Source organism: Genypterus blacodes, unplaced genomic scaffold, assembly GCF_046128005.1.
Source record: "Genypterus blacodes isolate CSIRO-AG114 ecotype Tasmania unplaced genomic scaffold, CSIRO-AGI_Gbla_v1 ptg000039l_1, whole genome shotgun sequence".
Taxonomy (NCBI): domain Eukaryota; kingdom Metazoa; phylum Chordata; class Actinopteri; order Ophidiiformes; family Ophidiidae; genus Genypterus; species Genypterus blacodes.
The window spans coordinates 1289556-1306228 of NW_027466852.1; the positions used below are offsets into that span (position 1 = coordinate 1289556).

The 16673-nt window shown below is 42.8% G+C and overlaps 1 protein-coding gene across 1 annotated transcript in view; it reads left to right on the forward strand.

Annotated features, from left to right (window-relative positions):
- Positions 1-553: 553 nt before the first annotated feature.
- nr3c2 (nuclear receptor subfamily 3, group C, member 2) overlaps positions 554-16673 on the forward strand; it is a 61281-nt gene continuing 45161 nt past the window's right edge. The window contains exons 1-2 of the mRNA XM_076147697.1: positions 554-936; positions 2440-4251. Of these exons, the coding sequence (XP_076003812.1) occupies positions 2459-4251 (1793 nt within the window). The 5' untranslated portion in view covers positions 554-936; positions 2440-2458. The remainder of the gene's footprint in view (positions 937-2439; positions 4252-16673) is intronic.

The window sequence follows — 16673 nt, forward strand, 5'->3', positions numbered from 1 at the left end:
CATCAAAGACACAAAGTGAAGAGCTTCACAGGCGGACAGATGATGGGCTCAGGCATTGACCACTCAAATGGACTTGCAGCAGCAGCAGAAATAGTGCACCACCTAGTGGAGGCAGCGGTCTCAGAAGCTCTTAGAATGTCTCAAGAATAAAAACGATTCCTCTCTCTGCCTCTCTCTCTCTCTTTCCATCCACCCTCTCTCCTTTCTTTGCGTGTGTCTGTCGCAAACCATTTAGACAAAACCCCACATAAAATACAACAATCGGTCAGCAGATGAAAGAAAGAGATTGAATAAAACTTTGAGGAGAGAACACGACACCCTGCTGGGGATGTTTGCCTTGCACGTTTTTTGAAAAGTCCTCCCATTGTCGCCGTGAGAGTTTATTGGAAAAAGCAGTGAGCTGAGAGCGCTGGCCTATATTTCCAGACGGATCTGTCTACCTGCGCTCACACACACACATGCGCGCACGCACACGCACACGCACACACACAGCCCCTCCCCTCCCCTCTCCGCCCCTCCTCGGAGTTTGTGTTGCACTCGTTGCAGTAGGAGGGTCCATGTGCACACAATGACGTCGCTCTGACTGCAAGTCTGCCCGACTCCTCTGTTTGTTTTTTAATACTGTTTTATCAGAGGCCCGGAATCGGTAATCCGCGAAATTACAGCCATAATGTGAGATGATCTGCGGCTGCCGTCCGACCCGTCGCCGCCGTTCGTCCTGTCAAAAACAGCGCGTCGCTCCAGGAGGATTACTGATAATACGCAATAGACTTCTCCAGTGCGCCCAGCTGTCAAACTGAAAACTATGTATTGGAAAGAGTAGATTCAACACATTTGTTGATATTTATTGACTTTGCTTTCCATGTCTTTTTTGTCCTCTGGATTATCGCTGCCCGGCAACACAGCCACCTGACAACTCTGAATGTCGCAATTAAGGTAAGGAAGGACGGAGAGCAGTGTTTGTGCCTGTGTAGATTTGTATCTTTTCACTTAAGATTTGAAGGTAATAATGAAACCAAACTCCGCACTGTAAATCTGATTTAACTGGAAATTTGCCTCGCGGGTGCGTTTGATGTGGGAAAGAGCTGTAATAACTTTGAACCGGGGACGATCGCCGTGTGTGAATGGTGTGAATGATCTAGTTTAAAGTAAAAGTTGATTAGTTTGCGTGCCAAGAACAAGAGAAGCTGTAATTAAAGAAAATATGACATTTGCATTTCTCGCAAGCACCTGTCTCGCCGGTGAGAAACGTATATGTGCCGAACGCTCTCTGAAAAGTCTTTGAATTATGTATACGAATTCTCCGTTCTGCGGTTATTCCATTTTTTGACACAACAGAAGCCACAAATGCGTCTTTACTAAACGGACAAATCATTTAGCCAGTTAGAATATAAATCTGCGCACCCGCAAAATGGAGAGATATTCAGAGGAAGAGTGTGTGACCTACAGAGTCAGGACACACACGGCAGGGGTCTGGAGGGAGGAATTATCCGGATGTGAACTGTTTTATTCTTTTTTATTTATTTCAGGGGAATAAAATAATGTAGGATGTGTTCAAAGGACGCATTGTGCATTTTGCCGATACAACTTAATCCCAGACATGTTGTGTGTCGTGGAGCGGTGAGACCTTCAAAGAGCGCATGCAGAATAAGATTTGATCTGACGTGACCTGAAGCGATGCGCCGCACAAACACACACAATCTGTATAGTGTTCAGTAAATATCGCTATCATCTTTAGGTTGCCGCCGCAACCGATCGAGCCGCTTTAGGCGCTAAAACAACATTTCAACTTATGTCGCAGCAATGTTGTGGCTGCAAGAGCAATAACTATTGAGTGACAGCGAACTGACCAATCAGAGAGCTGCGTCGCTGAGCTCGTGGATTTCTGTGCGCGCCGTCCAATAGAAACTTAGTAAAGGCGGAGCCATGGACCAAAAAAACAAAAAACCACGAGCAACGTCACCCAGATTCATTTAACCCTTTCAGTGCAGTTTGTTCAACTTATCAGACTGTACATCCCCTATGGCAACGACAACACGCCTCATCTGCGGGAGAGGAAATACTGTACGAGCTCGCTTTGGGCTTTTGGAAAATTAAAAGCTGTGTTTACAAAGCGTGATTTATGTGTATTCTTTAACCCGGAGTTTGAATAAGTACGGTTAGAAATGAAGGAAATCCTACTAAATCCTCCCAAGTGTTTCTTTGTCTAACTCTTTTTTATCTACCTTGTCAGATTTTAATTTAAAAAAGACCTTTCATTGTGTCTTTATTTATTGAAATGTGTTAGACTTGCCAAACAAGTGACAGCCTTTAGGCCAAAACAGTTAATTCACCTGCTTGTACTAATTGCTTTTTAATTGCTGGACTGTGATTAATTTCAAACAAGAGCAGTGTTTACAATTATCTTTCCTCTCTTTTCTTATTTTCATCCTTTACCAGATAAATCAATGAGCCAGCAATGGATAAAAGATACCAAAGTTTCGTTGATGGGAGTGATACAGAGAACAGATGGTCTCAGGTGCCTACCACCATGGAGTACTGCTGCAGCACAGAGGATTCAAATCTCGCTAGCAACGATATACTGATGGACATTGTCAATGTTAGCTGTCCTGCTGGAACCCCAAGCGCTGACTGCAAAGACAACAATGCAAAGAAACAGGAGCAGCCAATGCTTCGGCTAAGCCAGAACCAACCATTTGTTCTCCCACACTTCAACAACTCTCTCCATGTTCATAAGCAGGAAATGGACTCCAAGGAGCTTTCCAAGACTGTGGCTGAGTCTATGGGCTTGTATATGAATGCTGCCAGAGAGGCAGACTTTGCTTTCAGTCAGCAGGGGGGCAGTGCCAGCCCTGGAAAGATGTACCCAGTGTGTGGACTGGCTCTTGAGGACAACCATTGTAGTTCCACAAAAAGCCAGACGTTAAAGCCATTGGGTTTCCAGAAGCCGTGTGCCACTCCCCGAGAATGCGTGGCCGGGACTCCAGTGAGCTCAGCTTCTATGCTGGCCTCATCTCTGTCCTGCAGTCCCCAGACCTCCAGCTCCATCTCCAGCCCTGGAGGCAGTAACAATATGGTGTCATCCACCACCAGCCCCCCGACATGCTTTGGACAAGTGTGCTCATCCGTCAGTAGTCCTGTCAACCAGAATTCTTGTGGTCCAACACTGGCCCACATCCAGTGCAGGAACTCAGCCACATGTAGCCCTGTAGAGTCCAGCACAGTGGTCTCACCACCGCTCACCAGCCCACTCAACGTCATGCGGTCCCCCATGTCCAGCCCGCAGAGTATGAGCAGTGTGAGATCCCCACCTTCATGCAGCACTACGTGTAACATTAGATCATCTGTCTCGAGCCCCACAGGTGGCAGCTGCACCAGCACAGCCAACAACTGCAACCCGATGAGACCCTCACTCTCCAGTCCTGCTACAAGGGCCGCGGCAACCGTCAGCAGCCCACAGAACCCGTCCTCTGCTGGGTTTCCTGTGTCCAGTCCTGCCGGTGGACTGGGTCTGGTGCAGAATGACACCAATAGCCCCGAAGGAACTGGTCTGACCGGAGACCCAGACTTTAAGAACTTTGAGTTCCCAAAAGTGGAGATGGTAGACGGTGAGGTATTCAATGTAGGCATAGACCAAATGGGAATGGTTAAGTACATAAAGAATGAGCCGGGGACTGACTACAGGAGCATGTGTTTAGGCAGCACTAAGTGTAATGTGAGTAGCACACCCTTTATCACACAGATTAAGAGTGAGCCAAACAAAAATGAGGCATGTATGAATCAACAACCCTATAGTGAGCAGTCGCCGTCTCTCAATCTTTTCCCTACATCTGAAACCACCTATTTGTCCCTGAGGAATAACATTGACGAATACAGCCTTTCTGGCATTTTAGGACCCATGAATGGTAACTATGAGACTGATGTGTTCTCCAACAATGTCCTGTCTAAAGGAGTTAAGCAGGAGACCAATGATGGCAGCTATTACCAAGAGAACAACAGCATGCCCACATCGGCCATTGTTGGAGTTAACTCTGGTGGACACTCATTCCATTACCAGATTGGAGCGCAAGGAACAATGTCTTTCACACGCCACGATGTGAGGGACCAGTCCAACCCTTTGTTGAATCTAATTTCACCCGTAACAGCGTTAATGGAGTCGTGGAAATCTCGACCAGGCATGTCACAGGGGTCACTGTCAGCCAGAGGTGACGGGTATCCAGGACAGAACTGCATCCCGGACAGCATGACGAGGTAAAGAAACCCAAGACTTTATCTTTATAGTTCGAGTGTCTGACATCTTAGCTCTGCCAGTCGGCTCTGAAACGCCAGGCTTTTCCAAGTTGTGGTAAATATGCCTGCTTGGCTTAGTAGAGAGGAGTAGTTTTCCCACATATTTTTGTCTCGTGTCAATGTATAATGGAGTTGTCTTCCTAGAGGACCACATAAATCGAGGGCCGGTTTGTTTCAGTCAGACTCATTGCACAAGGGATTTAGGCGTTTGCTTTGAGGAGTGCAAAATAATAACAACAGCAGGGCTTGGGAAAGACAGCGGGATGCTGGCTGGGGGAACAGGAATTAAAGGACGGGGTCCAGGTCATTGTTATAGTAGCTCATGAGACCACAACATCGTCTTTGCTTGCACTGCCCGGTGTTTCAGTGTAAAGCAAAGTTTCCCTCTTATCAGGAGTATGTGTGTGTACAACAACAAAATTTATTGGTCTCTTATCACGGGGACCAGCTTAGACCTTGTGTAATGCAAATATCTGTGTTTATGGGCCCTGGGGCATTATAAGGCCATCGTAAATTATGAATGATTGATCACATGCTTTTGTTGCCAAACTGATGAAATAATCATTTGCTTTCGTGATGGTGGAGGCTGAAACAAAACAAACAGGCCAAAGGGAAAAATCTATAGCTGCTTTCAATCTGGCAAAGTGTGTTCTGCTGTCATAGCTGCATGCACAACTGAAATCACCATCAATACAATTAATACAAATTAACTTTACAGGCAAAATGTCCAGCATAAAACATGAAGTAACATTGTTTAAATTGTAGTATGATATAAAGGTTATAGGGACTACTAAAAGTGAAATGTTTAGTTGTTTATTTACAGTAAATCAGAAGGTGCTTTATGTTGACTCTCTATCTGGGGAGTTTGGGGGTGATCTTGATTTTTATGTTTTTAAATAACATTGGCATTAACATTGTCACAAAATTTCGGTATATACTATCATCTATGCTATTATTTTATACATTGGATGTTGTAAATTCGCGGTTTTTATGAGCCGGTGCAAGAAGCTCTAAACAAAGTCATAAACTGCTTCCTGCGTCTAAGTACTGAGTAGCGAAGCTTTGATAAGAGACAGATGCTGTAAAAGAAACAGTATTTCCATGTTGATGTACGATGCTCTGTTATTTTGGTGGACTCTGCTCTCCACAGATTCCACTACAGCACAACTATGACAAACCCACACTGTCACATAGAGTGAGACAAGCTGAATTCAGTTTGAATATCCAAAGTGTAATTCATCAGATCAGGAGTTTGCCCTTGGTAAAGTGTGGCATTCTCACTGATTGATCACCCTGTGAGCTGTTTATTTGCCTTTTCTTCAGCTGTTGTCACTCAGATTGCACAGACAGCAGTGTGATTAGAGGAAGGGACTGGGAAAGAGTCAAATTCATACAAAGCTTCATCTGTACCACATGGTGTTGATACTGCTGATGCTGACTTTCTTAGTTACTGCACACTAATTCTATTAACACTGAATCACTTCCATCTATTTAACATAATAATGGCATTATTTAACAAGATAGTAAGTAATTTTTACCATCATCTTTCAGATGTGTGGCTTAATTTGATCACAGTTACCCTGAATTATACTTATAAGCAACCATCTATGTAACTTTGCCTGATACATTGTGGGGAAACCTGATAATAACCTGCAGTGGATGGCTGTCACAGTTTGTAATTGTGACATTCATTAGAAATCTGTACTATATGTCTGAGGTCACACGTCTCCAATATTCCTATCTGGTTTGTGCAGTAATGTATGTACATATTTAATTAAGTAAGTATGTGTGTATGTGAGTGTGCGTGTGTGTATTTATCTGTGTGGCATCTTATCTGATTACATCTTCCGTGTGACCTTTTTTGTCAGCACAGTTTATTTATTGTGTGTGTTCCTCTACCGTGCATATACATCCTAGTTTATGGGGTATATACAGTGTATGTGTTGTTTGTGTATGCTATAACAAGGCTTACGGTACAGAGGGGAATGATCCGGGCCCGTTACCTTGGAGGCGACCCATATGGCAGGAGCCAAAGCGATGTTGACGGGATCACTGCCACCTTGGTCCTAATGAGATCCAGCTTAGCCCTAATGTCAGACAGGTTGACAGTAAGAGGTGGGCCACATGGCAGCCAGCCAGGCAGATGAGGAAGCAGACACAAACACATATATACATATATATGCCATACATGAATATATACATACCTACACACACTCACACATATACATGCACACACGCTTGCAGCCCTTTCAATCCAAGAATCTAACATTTTCAGAAATTGTTGGCTACTTACAGTATCCGGTTACACTAGTACTATTGTATTGATTGACAGCTAAACTTAGACATAAACATCAGGTTATTGTATCCTGCCTGAGATCTAAAGCTACATTGCAGGACATCTGTGGTGCCATTGTATTGAGTTTTAGACGGGTTACTGCCTGGACCCATATTGCTTCTGCAAACGCCCCCACCCCCATGAATATACTGTATTATGTAACCATTAAAAAGCACAAGTAAAACTCTTTGATCCTCCTGAAGCCTTGGATGACAAGAGTGCAAAATCCCTGGGCACTTTTCTCTCACTTTGGTTTCCTCTGCAAATGGTTTTAATTAAAATGGTTGCTCATCTGAGCAGTCTGGGGTACTGTGTGCAAAATATTTCAACTCTGATGCTGAAAGGAGGAGGGTATAAAAGGATATTTCCCAGTGAGAACGGCGCTAGGTTGTAATGTTTGCTACAGACGGGATGCTTAGATGAACCAGGTGTCTGAAAACATGCTTTTCACAAACAAGGAAGTTTGTGTGCAGATTTTCATTCTTTCACTCTTTTTATGACATTGATTTATGTCCTGAATTTAGGGTTCTGAATAATCTACACACTATATTCAGCATTCTTAATTAAATATCCTAGTTCAGTGAAATATTTGATGAAACATACGAATATGAATAGCATGGTAAAATTACCTAGATAAGTGTGTTTATGTTTACTTGCTGTCTGATTCCTCCTATTTCTTTGGCAGTTTCTGTTGGTCCGCACTGAAATGGAAATGTAATACTCAATTGAATTCTCTGCAACTTCTAATTTGACAAATAGGAAAGGCTTTAAATCATAAATAGATGGTTTCCGCATAGAGGTTTTTGTCATTTTGGTGCTAGAAAAGCAGCACATGCATTAGCTGGCCATTTTCTTTCTTTAAGCTTGCAGCCAGTGTATCTAGATTGACAGAATGCCCATCGCGAGGAAGCACCAGATTTAAGTGGGGAAAATGCTTTGCACTGGACTCTGGCCAACTCTCAATGTTCTACAGAGGGATGAAAAGGCATACTCCTGAGAGCACACTAATAAGGCTTTAATTGTATGTTCCTCCACTAAATTAATGGATGGAAATGATTTGATTAATTCAGACTCTGCTGGATACTAATATCCAATTAAATCCCAACACCAGGCATGTGCAGGGGCTGCTGGTGCATTGTGGGTTCCTGACTATAAACGGACAGCTGCTTGTTTTGGTTTGTGAAAACGATAGTGCAGGTGAAGATGTTAAAATGCTGAAATCTGTACAATGCATGCAGTCGTATCAATTATGTGCATTCTCCCTGTGTGCTGTCAGGCATTTAATAAACATTAGTGCTCAAATATAAATCTTAGCCATTTTATTATGCTGAAGTTAATTTAATCATGACAGAAGAAAAATCCTTGTCCCAGGTATTTGTATCACTTTCCTTTCATTCTATTTATTCAGCTGTATTCAAATACCATTGAATTATGGATAAAAGGAACTTATGTCTTGCTTTCAGATGTACCTTGTGTAAATGGACAAATCGGTGTCAAATCTCCTTTTTAAATTTTGATTACTCAATTTGTACTTGTACATGTTGTACAATATGATTTTTAAGGTATACTCAATTCAACAATATACTAAAAATATCAAGGCACAGCACTTTTAGCACAGCACAATTTATAGACAATATAAATACTGAAGAATAACCCGCTGTCTGCTGAACTCCAACTATTGTCATACTGCGTTTGAACAAGCGCATGAATAAATTACTGGCTGTGTGCAGGCCTCTTTGGCAGGTCAGACTGGCCTTTCATTGCAGTCAGATTCAACAATAACTGATGAAAATGAGTCTGTGCGCCCGTACAGCATTTAGCCAGTAATTGTAAATTTTCACACTGTGATAGAATGTACTCTCTACTAGCTGGAGTTATAGAGGGAACTATGTGTGTACTGAGTGACCACTCAGAGTACAAACTAATTCAGCACATACAGCACAGAAGAGCGTCAGAATAACTCACAGCGACAGGGTAAAAGAGGCAGTGGGGCACGAGTATGGACATTTTCCTGAACTAATAAGAAGTTTTCATAGTATTTTCACCACTTTGTGAATTGGCATTTGCATTGAAAGCAGCGATGGGGAAAGATGTGGATTAACATGTACTGAAAGGGACCAAAACCACATGAATGGAGTAGTTGAAACACACATTAGAGCCCTCCAGGAAAGATTCATTTCTATGTACTGGGCAGACCGTCAGTAGTTGGTGTGGGTGGATGGAGGATGTGTAGAGTCCAGAAGCTGTTTTCACAAGTTGGAGTAGTCCGAGTTCTGTCAAATGGCCGAGTGGTTAAATTCCTACATTTCTCATAGTATTTCACCATTAAAACAAGGTCAGTGCCTAGTAACAATAAAAGTACTTGTGAAACAGCTCAGACTTTTATGGATTGAGGGAGAGCTTGAAGCACTCTACGTGTTCTCCAAACACTGAAGAACAGGGAGTTAAGTGCTGCAGCTTACAATTCATTTTGTAAGGTAGTTGATGATTATTTCATTAGAGATATATTCACTTCTCTTCTGTGAAGTACTTCATTAACTCTGTTTCATAGCCTCATATTATGATGCAGTTCATTACATTTTGCCTCAATGTAAGTGCGCCAACAAATTAGCATCAAAGGAAAGAAACAACATGGACTTCCTGCATTTGGTCGGAGTCATTGATGAGGTGATTGACATCTCTATTAGTGTTATACATGCAAGCAATCACACTGCTTAGTCTTTATGGGACATTGATTGAAAAATCATAGGATTACACGTCCACATGAATAATATTAGCATGCGTCAGCCTGAAGAATCCTCTCATTACTAACAACATTTAGTCTTTTAGTGCAGATTTAACTCATTCTGTTCTGATAGAAAACACTCACTTCTGCCAACAGTCAGGATTGGTTTAACGTTAAAAACTAAATTTATAGCAGCTTTGTTAGAACACCAGAGATTTTTTATCTAAACCTCCATGTCACATAATTTTCATGTCTGTAAACATGAAAGCAGATTTTTATCTCCTTCCCATCTTCATGAATGGCTCTGTTTTTATATAGTACCTTATGCTACTCGTTGCGTAGGAGTAAATGTCAACATATTTTTTTTTAAAAAGAACCAGGTTTATAGTATATGGCACGGCTGGATGCTATTGTGCTATTGTACGGAAAATAAAACATGTTAAAAGTCTCCACCTCTCCCACACACACGAATCCATGTGCGCACACAATCGCACAAAAGCCGCCACCTTAAGAACAGCACACATTCTAGGCCGGACTTGACACCCCAATAAAAGCGTGGTTACTGCTGGCGAGTGCTGCTGGGATTTGAATGCCGGTCCTGTCCTCATTTGAACCCTTTCCTGAAACACAGCCTGGTGACAGAGGGCCAGATTTCCGCTAAGCCAATCCTGTAGTTTGAGATCCACTCTCTATTACCTACCGCTGACATTCCCTTCTGTTGTTGAGGTCATTAACAAACTGCATAAAGGAGGCGGAAACTGAATACCAGAGCTGCAACAAAGCATAGTGGAGGCTTCTGTGTGGCGATGAATGCCCTGATTTTTATAGCGTGATGGTGTGTGAAATACTGTAGGTGAATGGCATTCTTTTGTGTGTCAAGTACTTTGTTTATTTAGCACGCAACTCGTCTCAAAACTCTCTTGAGTGATGAGCTTTGTAGATACGATTGTGCAGAAAAGAGGAAAAATGCCCAATCATACTGAAAATGACATACTAATCAATAATATACATGGATTGACAACATGGACGGATTTACACGTAATATCCAAAATGTATAAAGATTGACTCACAATAAGAGTCTGTCAATGTGTTTGTGGATAAAAATAAATAGTTTGTTGAGATAAATGCAAGCAAAAGGTCCAATTCGTTTCGAGCTATAAAAAGCAATGGGATCTATATTTCATGTTTGGAGAAAGAACCCATCTCATCACACACTGTGTGTATTATCGTGTTTCGCTTGGATTCTGATATAGCTGACTAAGCAAACAAGGCATGTCTTTATCATTCATGCTTAATTAGAGTTTGTCCAAGTATTCTTGACAAACTGCTTCCGTTTACACCTGCTATTCGTCTTGTCAGTTCCTCCTAGGAACGGAAAACACAGAAGGCCATGGAGGCAAGAAAATACAAACAACGTTTAAAAAATGTAAATTGTTCAGCTTGAGTGGTTAACAAAGGAGGTCAAGCCCAGTTGGCTGAAATAAAGAGCAGTGGGCGGGAATGTGCTGGGGGTAATTCTGAGCCCTTTTGCAGAGCGCAGTCATGCTCTCACAAACACAAACACTGTCCTTCACACACAAACAGTCTCCATGAGTCCTTACTGCACACTGTGATTTGATAACTTGATAACAAAGTTATCAAGTTATCAAATCACTTAGAGCGATAGAGAGAGGCAGAGAGAGCGATAGAGAGAGAGAGAGAGAGAGAGAGAGAGAGAGAGAGAGAGAGGTGTGGCTATTAAGCACCCACTTTAAACAGGGGAAGAGTTTTGACTTTCTGTCAAGGTTCCAATGTGTGCAGCACTAACAAATAGTACAATTCATTCAGTAAATTGTATCAATATTTGCCTTTTCCACAAAAAAACAAAGACAAAAAGGGGGCATATTGCTCATGTCGCCCCACAGCAAGAAGGTTTTGTGTTCAAATTCAGTTTGTGCCTTTCTCCAGAGAGTCTGCATGTCAGTGTGCATTGTGCTTCCCACAGTCCAAACACTCACGTGTGTCATTCTAGATCATTATTTGCCAAATTATTAAATGTAAACGTGTGGTCTTGAAAGTGTTTAAAGCATTTTTTTAATTGGCTATCACTGCGGCATTGAATGTGACCTAGAAAACACACATAGATGGCTGCCTCCCACTGCTATGCTGTGTGGGAAAAGCACAACCGAATTGTGTCCTTTGTCCACTACTTAGCTGAATCTCCTACAGTATCTCTGTTATCCAGCATCGGGCTCCCTCAGGCATGCAAATCATGTATGTGGAGCCTCAGCGAGCAATGACACACTGACCCAGCAAGTAAAAAGAGACTTCCCAGGATCATATGACTGCTAAAAGAAAAGTGTTTATTCTATCATAGCAAACCTTTTGGGAGAGATTGTTTGCTTCCCTGACGGTGTAAAGAGGGAAACTTGTTTAGCGGGAAGTGTAATCTGATTTCTCCTTTTTCCGAGGAAGGAGATTTCTTGAATAAAAGAGGTTTTATATTGTACATTAGAAGTGACACTGAGAGGAGATTGCAGGTTAAGAGCAGGTCTAGAAAAACAGCTGCTGAGCGGGCAGTGTTTCACCTCATGAATACTGCTTGGTATCCGTGTCCAGGATTGATTACTTGGCTTGTGATCATGTGGGGAGCCGATTGAGGAACGAGCAGATGAGGCGCGGTCAGATTGTTGAGAGGACGCTGTGATGGCGTCTAGTTAGCCGGCGCCGTCCGCTGTTGGGTTTTTACGGCACTGTACCTGGCACAAGCAAACATTCCCCTTGTTTACTGTCTGCCTTTGTTTCTGCTGCACTCGCTGACTTGGTTGCGATCGCCCGTTTCACTCCGCTCTGATTTATATTATGTTTTGAGTTTTTTCAGCCGGAGGGTTCCGGCAGCTGGATCTCACAGAAAAGCAAACAAGCGAACGTGCTGAAATGCTGTTTACGCCATGATTCAGTTTGACTTGTTTCTCTTTCTGTTCTGTTGATTTGTGAATTAATTTCGGCCTTTTTACCTTTACAGTGGGAACAGCTGCTTCATTAGATATGTACGTTATCGTGAAGCAGACCAGGCACCGGCGAGGCACCGCAGCATCTCAGTCATCTTAGCTCAGCCCTCATGTACTTCTGGCTCTGGAAGGCAAACATCTGGTTGGTGTTGTTACAACTCTCAGATGCTGATGCCATCAGACGGAGAAAATAGTCTTCTCCTTCCTCAACAGTTCCAGTGCTTTGAGTTCTCTGGATATGTGGATAAAACTGTCACAAAGCACTGCTCAGACCTGAGTATGATTTGTGACTTATATACTGTATGTTTGTGGTCTGGCTCTGTCCATTAGTACTGGCCTTGACTGGACAACACACAGGTCACATCTACTCATCACAGCACCAAGCTTTCACTTGGCTTTGCCTGGTGTAGAATAGAAATGAGCCATATCATGTCAAGAGTTGTTGTTCAACTTTAGACGTACTCAGTTTTGACCCCAGAGAGAAGAGGAAGAGAAGAAGAAGCCCTCTGCGGTTCCATTTGTGGCAGCGGTGAAGGAGGATGTTTCCCTGCTTGTTATAGATGCAGTGTAGGTGACATGCCCTGAGTGCTCTCTTCATTCCAGCATGCCTACACCCCCTCACTCCAGTGCCTGTGACGTGTGCAGCTTGTGGTATTTTAATCTTGCCAGGTGGAAGCTTGTGGTTAAGGTGTGCTGCTTATGCAGATTCCATCTGCCTTTGAAATGGCCTGTTTTACTAGTTTAGTGGATGATTTGATAGTTACATCAACAGAAACCTGTTTGACGTCTCCTGACTTGATGCTGTCGGAAAGGAATGGCTGAGAAGTGATACTACAATAAGTAGTCTATATAATACTCGTCATGAGTTAAAGAGGCAGAATTCACTTGGTCAACACAAAATACTCAACTTTTCACTGAGCACATTACATCACATGCACATACAGTATGTTGCCATTCACCTGACCCATATTAGAAATGGACAAAAATCCATGAAGTTATCCCCAAATACGTCATATGTATCATGTGTTGTTGTTATTTAGCACATCAAGTCAAATCTTAGTGTGACAGCAGTTTATCTGCACATTACTGAAACGTCGATACCAAAGCCATACTTCACTATAATAGATGGTGATAAGAAAGGAATCTGAGGACAATATAGCATAGGAAGGTGTGTCAATACTCTTTGTTGGCATGCGTGTTGTTTTCTCCACCTAGTGTGACGAACAGCTGGCAGAAATATGTACATGCATATAATTAGTCCAAAACCTAGAATTACCTGAGAATAATGTGCTCCCTTTCTGTGCAGCACAAACACATTTGTGTGCAATAACCACCTAGAAATGCCTGACTTCTGTCAGCTGGTCCTGCAGGTTGGCTGCACTGTTATTGCTCCGTATGAAATATTACTCGTCAGTAGGTCGCAGGGTGTATCACTCCATCACAAAGTAACTGTCAGATCAGCTGTAGGCCCTGTTTTATTGCGGTTTTATTCTCTTGGCCATGCCACCAGTTATTACAGAGACCCCATCTGTGGATTGTATTAGACATGCTCCACTGACAGCTTGGCATTTTTTTCTCTGGGAACAAAGCTGCATGCTCATTTCATGCGATATGAAAGGGCCAAACTCTCACTGTTTGAAGGGGTGATTTCCCCTCAGTGATTACGCTGGAGACCTGCCAGAAATTCAACAGGAGAAAAAGAGCTAGAGTCTGTTCAAAAGTGCTGCACTCTACTGTATGCGTGTGTGTGTGTGTGTCAATATACTGTATGTATGTGTGACAGACATAGAGAGAGAAAGAGGGCAGAAGTTGGTTTAACCTCTGTTGCCCTGCATGTTTGTTTTATGAGTCCTGACGTAGCTGCGTATAGATGTGGGGGAGTGGGGGGGCGGGTGGGGGCACAGGAGGGGACGAGGTTCGCCTGCTCTTCTAGTAAGGCGACAGCGATCAGCGGCGGCCCACATGGCTTACACTCCGCACAGCTGTATAGGACGATATGCTGAGTCAAACCGCTCAGTCCACTGCATCATGTTTCACCCCCCCCCCCCCCCCCCCCCCCCCACCGCCTCAGTTTCTTCACAGTCCCCCTCCTCCCTCCCTCCTCCCTTCCCCCCATCGTGCTCCCTCCCTCTTCCCTCCTGGAGATTAATGGTGCTGAAAATGAGGGCACGTCACATGTGTTGATGGGAAGGGAGAGGCAGCGGTCTCGGCAGTGCTACCCTGAGGGCTCAGCCGCTCCACAGGCTGCTGTACGCGCTGCAGAATAATCACATCACCGCACACCTCCCCTCTACTAACAGATTTCAACAATTGTATCTGGTTTCCAGTAGGAAGTAAATCTCACAGAAATGTTTTTGTTAAGCCCGGGCAGCCATTAGCGGCCATGATAAATTGCAATGGCCGTGTTAATACAATAAACGGGTTCTAACCCCTTTTTGGAGCTACTTACATGAAACTTTGATTGTATTTGTTCATTAAGAGTGAGTGTATCGCACACTGTTTATCTATCTGTGCTGTAAACTTAATATTTCTTCACCTGAGATGACAAAAGGAAAGTGTGCTGTGTTCCTCTGAACTCCCTGAACGTGGAAAGAGCAGCATTCCCAAGCATGCTCAGGGAAAACACCTGGCACACATGTCTCACTTATTAGATTAGGGAAGTGTTACAGAATCAACCACGTTTCCTCTTGCAGTCGCAACGAAGGGAAGCAACATACTTTGTTGATAATGAATTAAGCACTTAATACAAACACGTATTTATTTAATCTCGAGACGCGTCGCCTGGTTAAGTTTTATCCCCCAAATCTTTCTCCGTGACGTCCTGCGTTTGCATAGGGCTTATAGGCCTCCTGTTGTCTTTTTTAGATTTCACGGTGCTCCAGGCAGGAAGATGAGGACTTTAGAATTAGCTCAAAATGTGTCCACTAGTTGTTTACCAGCGGTCACACAGACGTCCGTGATCGACACACCAATCTGACCTCATCCTTTTCTTTTTCTCTCTTTTCCTGGTGTTTGATAAACTTAACCCGTGACTTTGTGTGTTTGTTTGCGCATGTTGACATATGGGTAAGGTTTCTCATTTTATGCTTCATTGTACATGACGTTCGCTGTTTATTATCACGTGCTTCACACAGATGAACTTTCTAATGACGGTCGTTAAGGATTGTCTGGAAGTGTATTCAGCATTATAGTAGTATATTCATGAGAAGCGATAACAGCGTCTGTACATCCGTGGTTCAACCTTGGGTCAGAGCAATCACACATCTGAGTAATATGTGTTTATCTTTGCGATAACCACAAATCTGTCATAATGAGTGTTTCATCATGCAATGTAATGATTTATATCTGGAGACAAGAAGGAAATGAAGTTGTGGTTGCAGGCTAATGTACTGTAGGAGCGTCTACACCAATATGAGGGCCAGAGCTGTAACCTAAACTACCGGAGGACCCAGAGCTTGAAACTCCACCATGCAGATTGAACGCATGACAATGGATTTCTTTTTTTAGATTGCGTCAATCTATTTTCAGAGATGGGTAATGATACAGGACAGACACCGAAGGACATTCAAAATTGTCAACTCCTCTTTTTTCACACCTCATTGGTCAGAGGGAAGGTTGATGAAAGGTTGTTCGTCTTAGATGAAAAGGAAACGTCTCCAGCTGTTTCACAGACAGCACGGCGTCGATTCAGCTCGCGCTGTTGACGGATAATGAGGCTTAATTGATTTGATCTGTTCTGGTGAAGTTGAACTTACCTGGGCCGCTGCGATCTGTTGTTAACACTGAGCTGAAATGAAATCAGGTTAGTGATGTGTGTGGATAAGAGTGTGCCACCGAGAGGGTCACAGCATTTCTGTTGGAATAAACACATTTTATACATTTTATACTAGGAATTCAGATGAATACCTACACAAAAAAGCACACAACTATGCATTCATGAAAGATATGACAATTTGTATGGCAACAACAACAACAACAATAACACATTGCGAACAAACTAACAATTCTCTAGCCAGTTAAAGAATCTTTTTTGCACTTCCATAACAAAACAGTTTGCACCCTTCAGGGAGGAAAGATGCACAGTTAGAATAAAGCTCTTCACTTTAAATGTCACTGTGAATAGATTTGCAACACAATTTGGATGCCACAAATTCTCCGGCAAAAACAAAAACCCCCCAGATTGAATTTGTTTTTCCTTCTTGAAGCTTTTCCAGACTCGCTGGAAGCTTTTGTTTTCAAGTAAGACACATTCATCAACAACTTCTTTTCCTGCAGAGAATATAAACATTACAACCACGTCTACTATTATGTAAAAGCTACCGTGCGTTTTTTT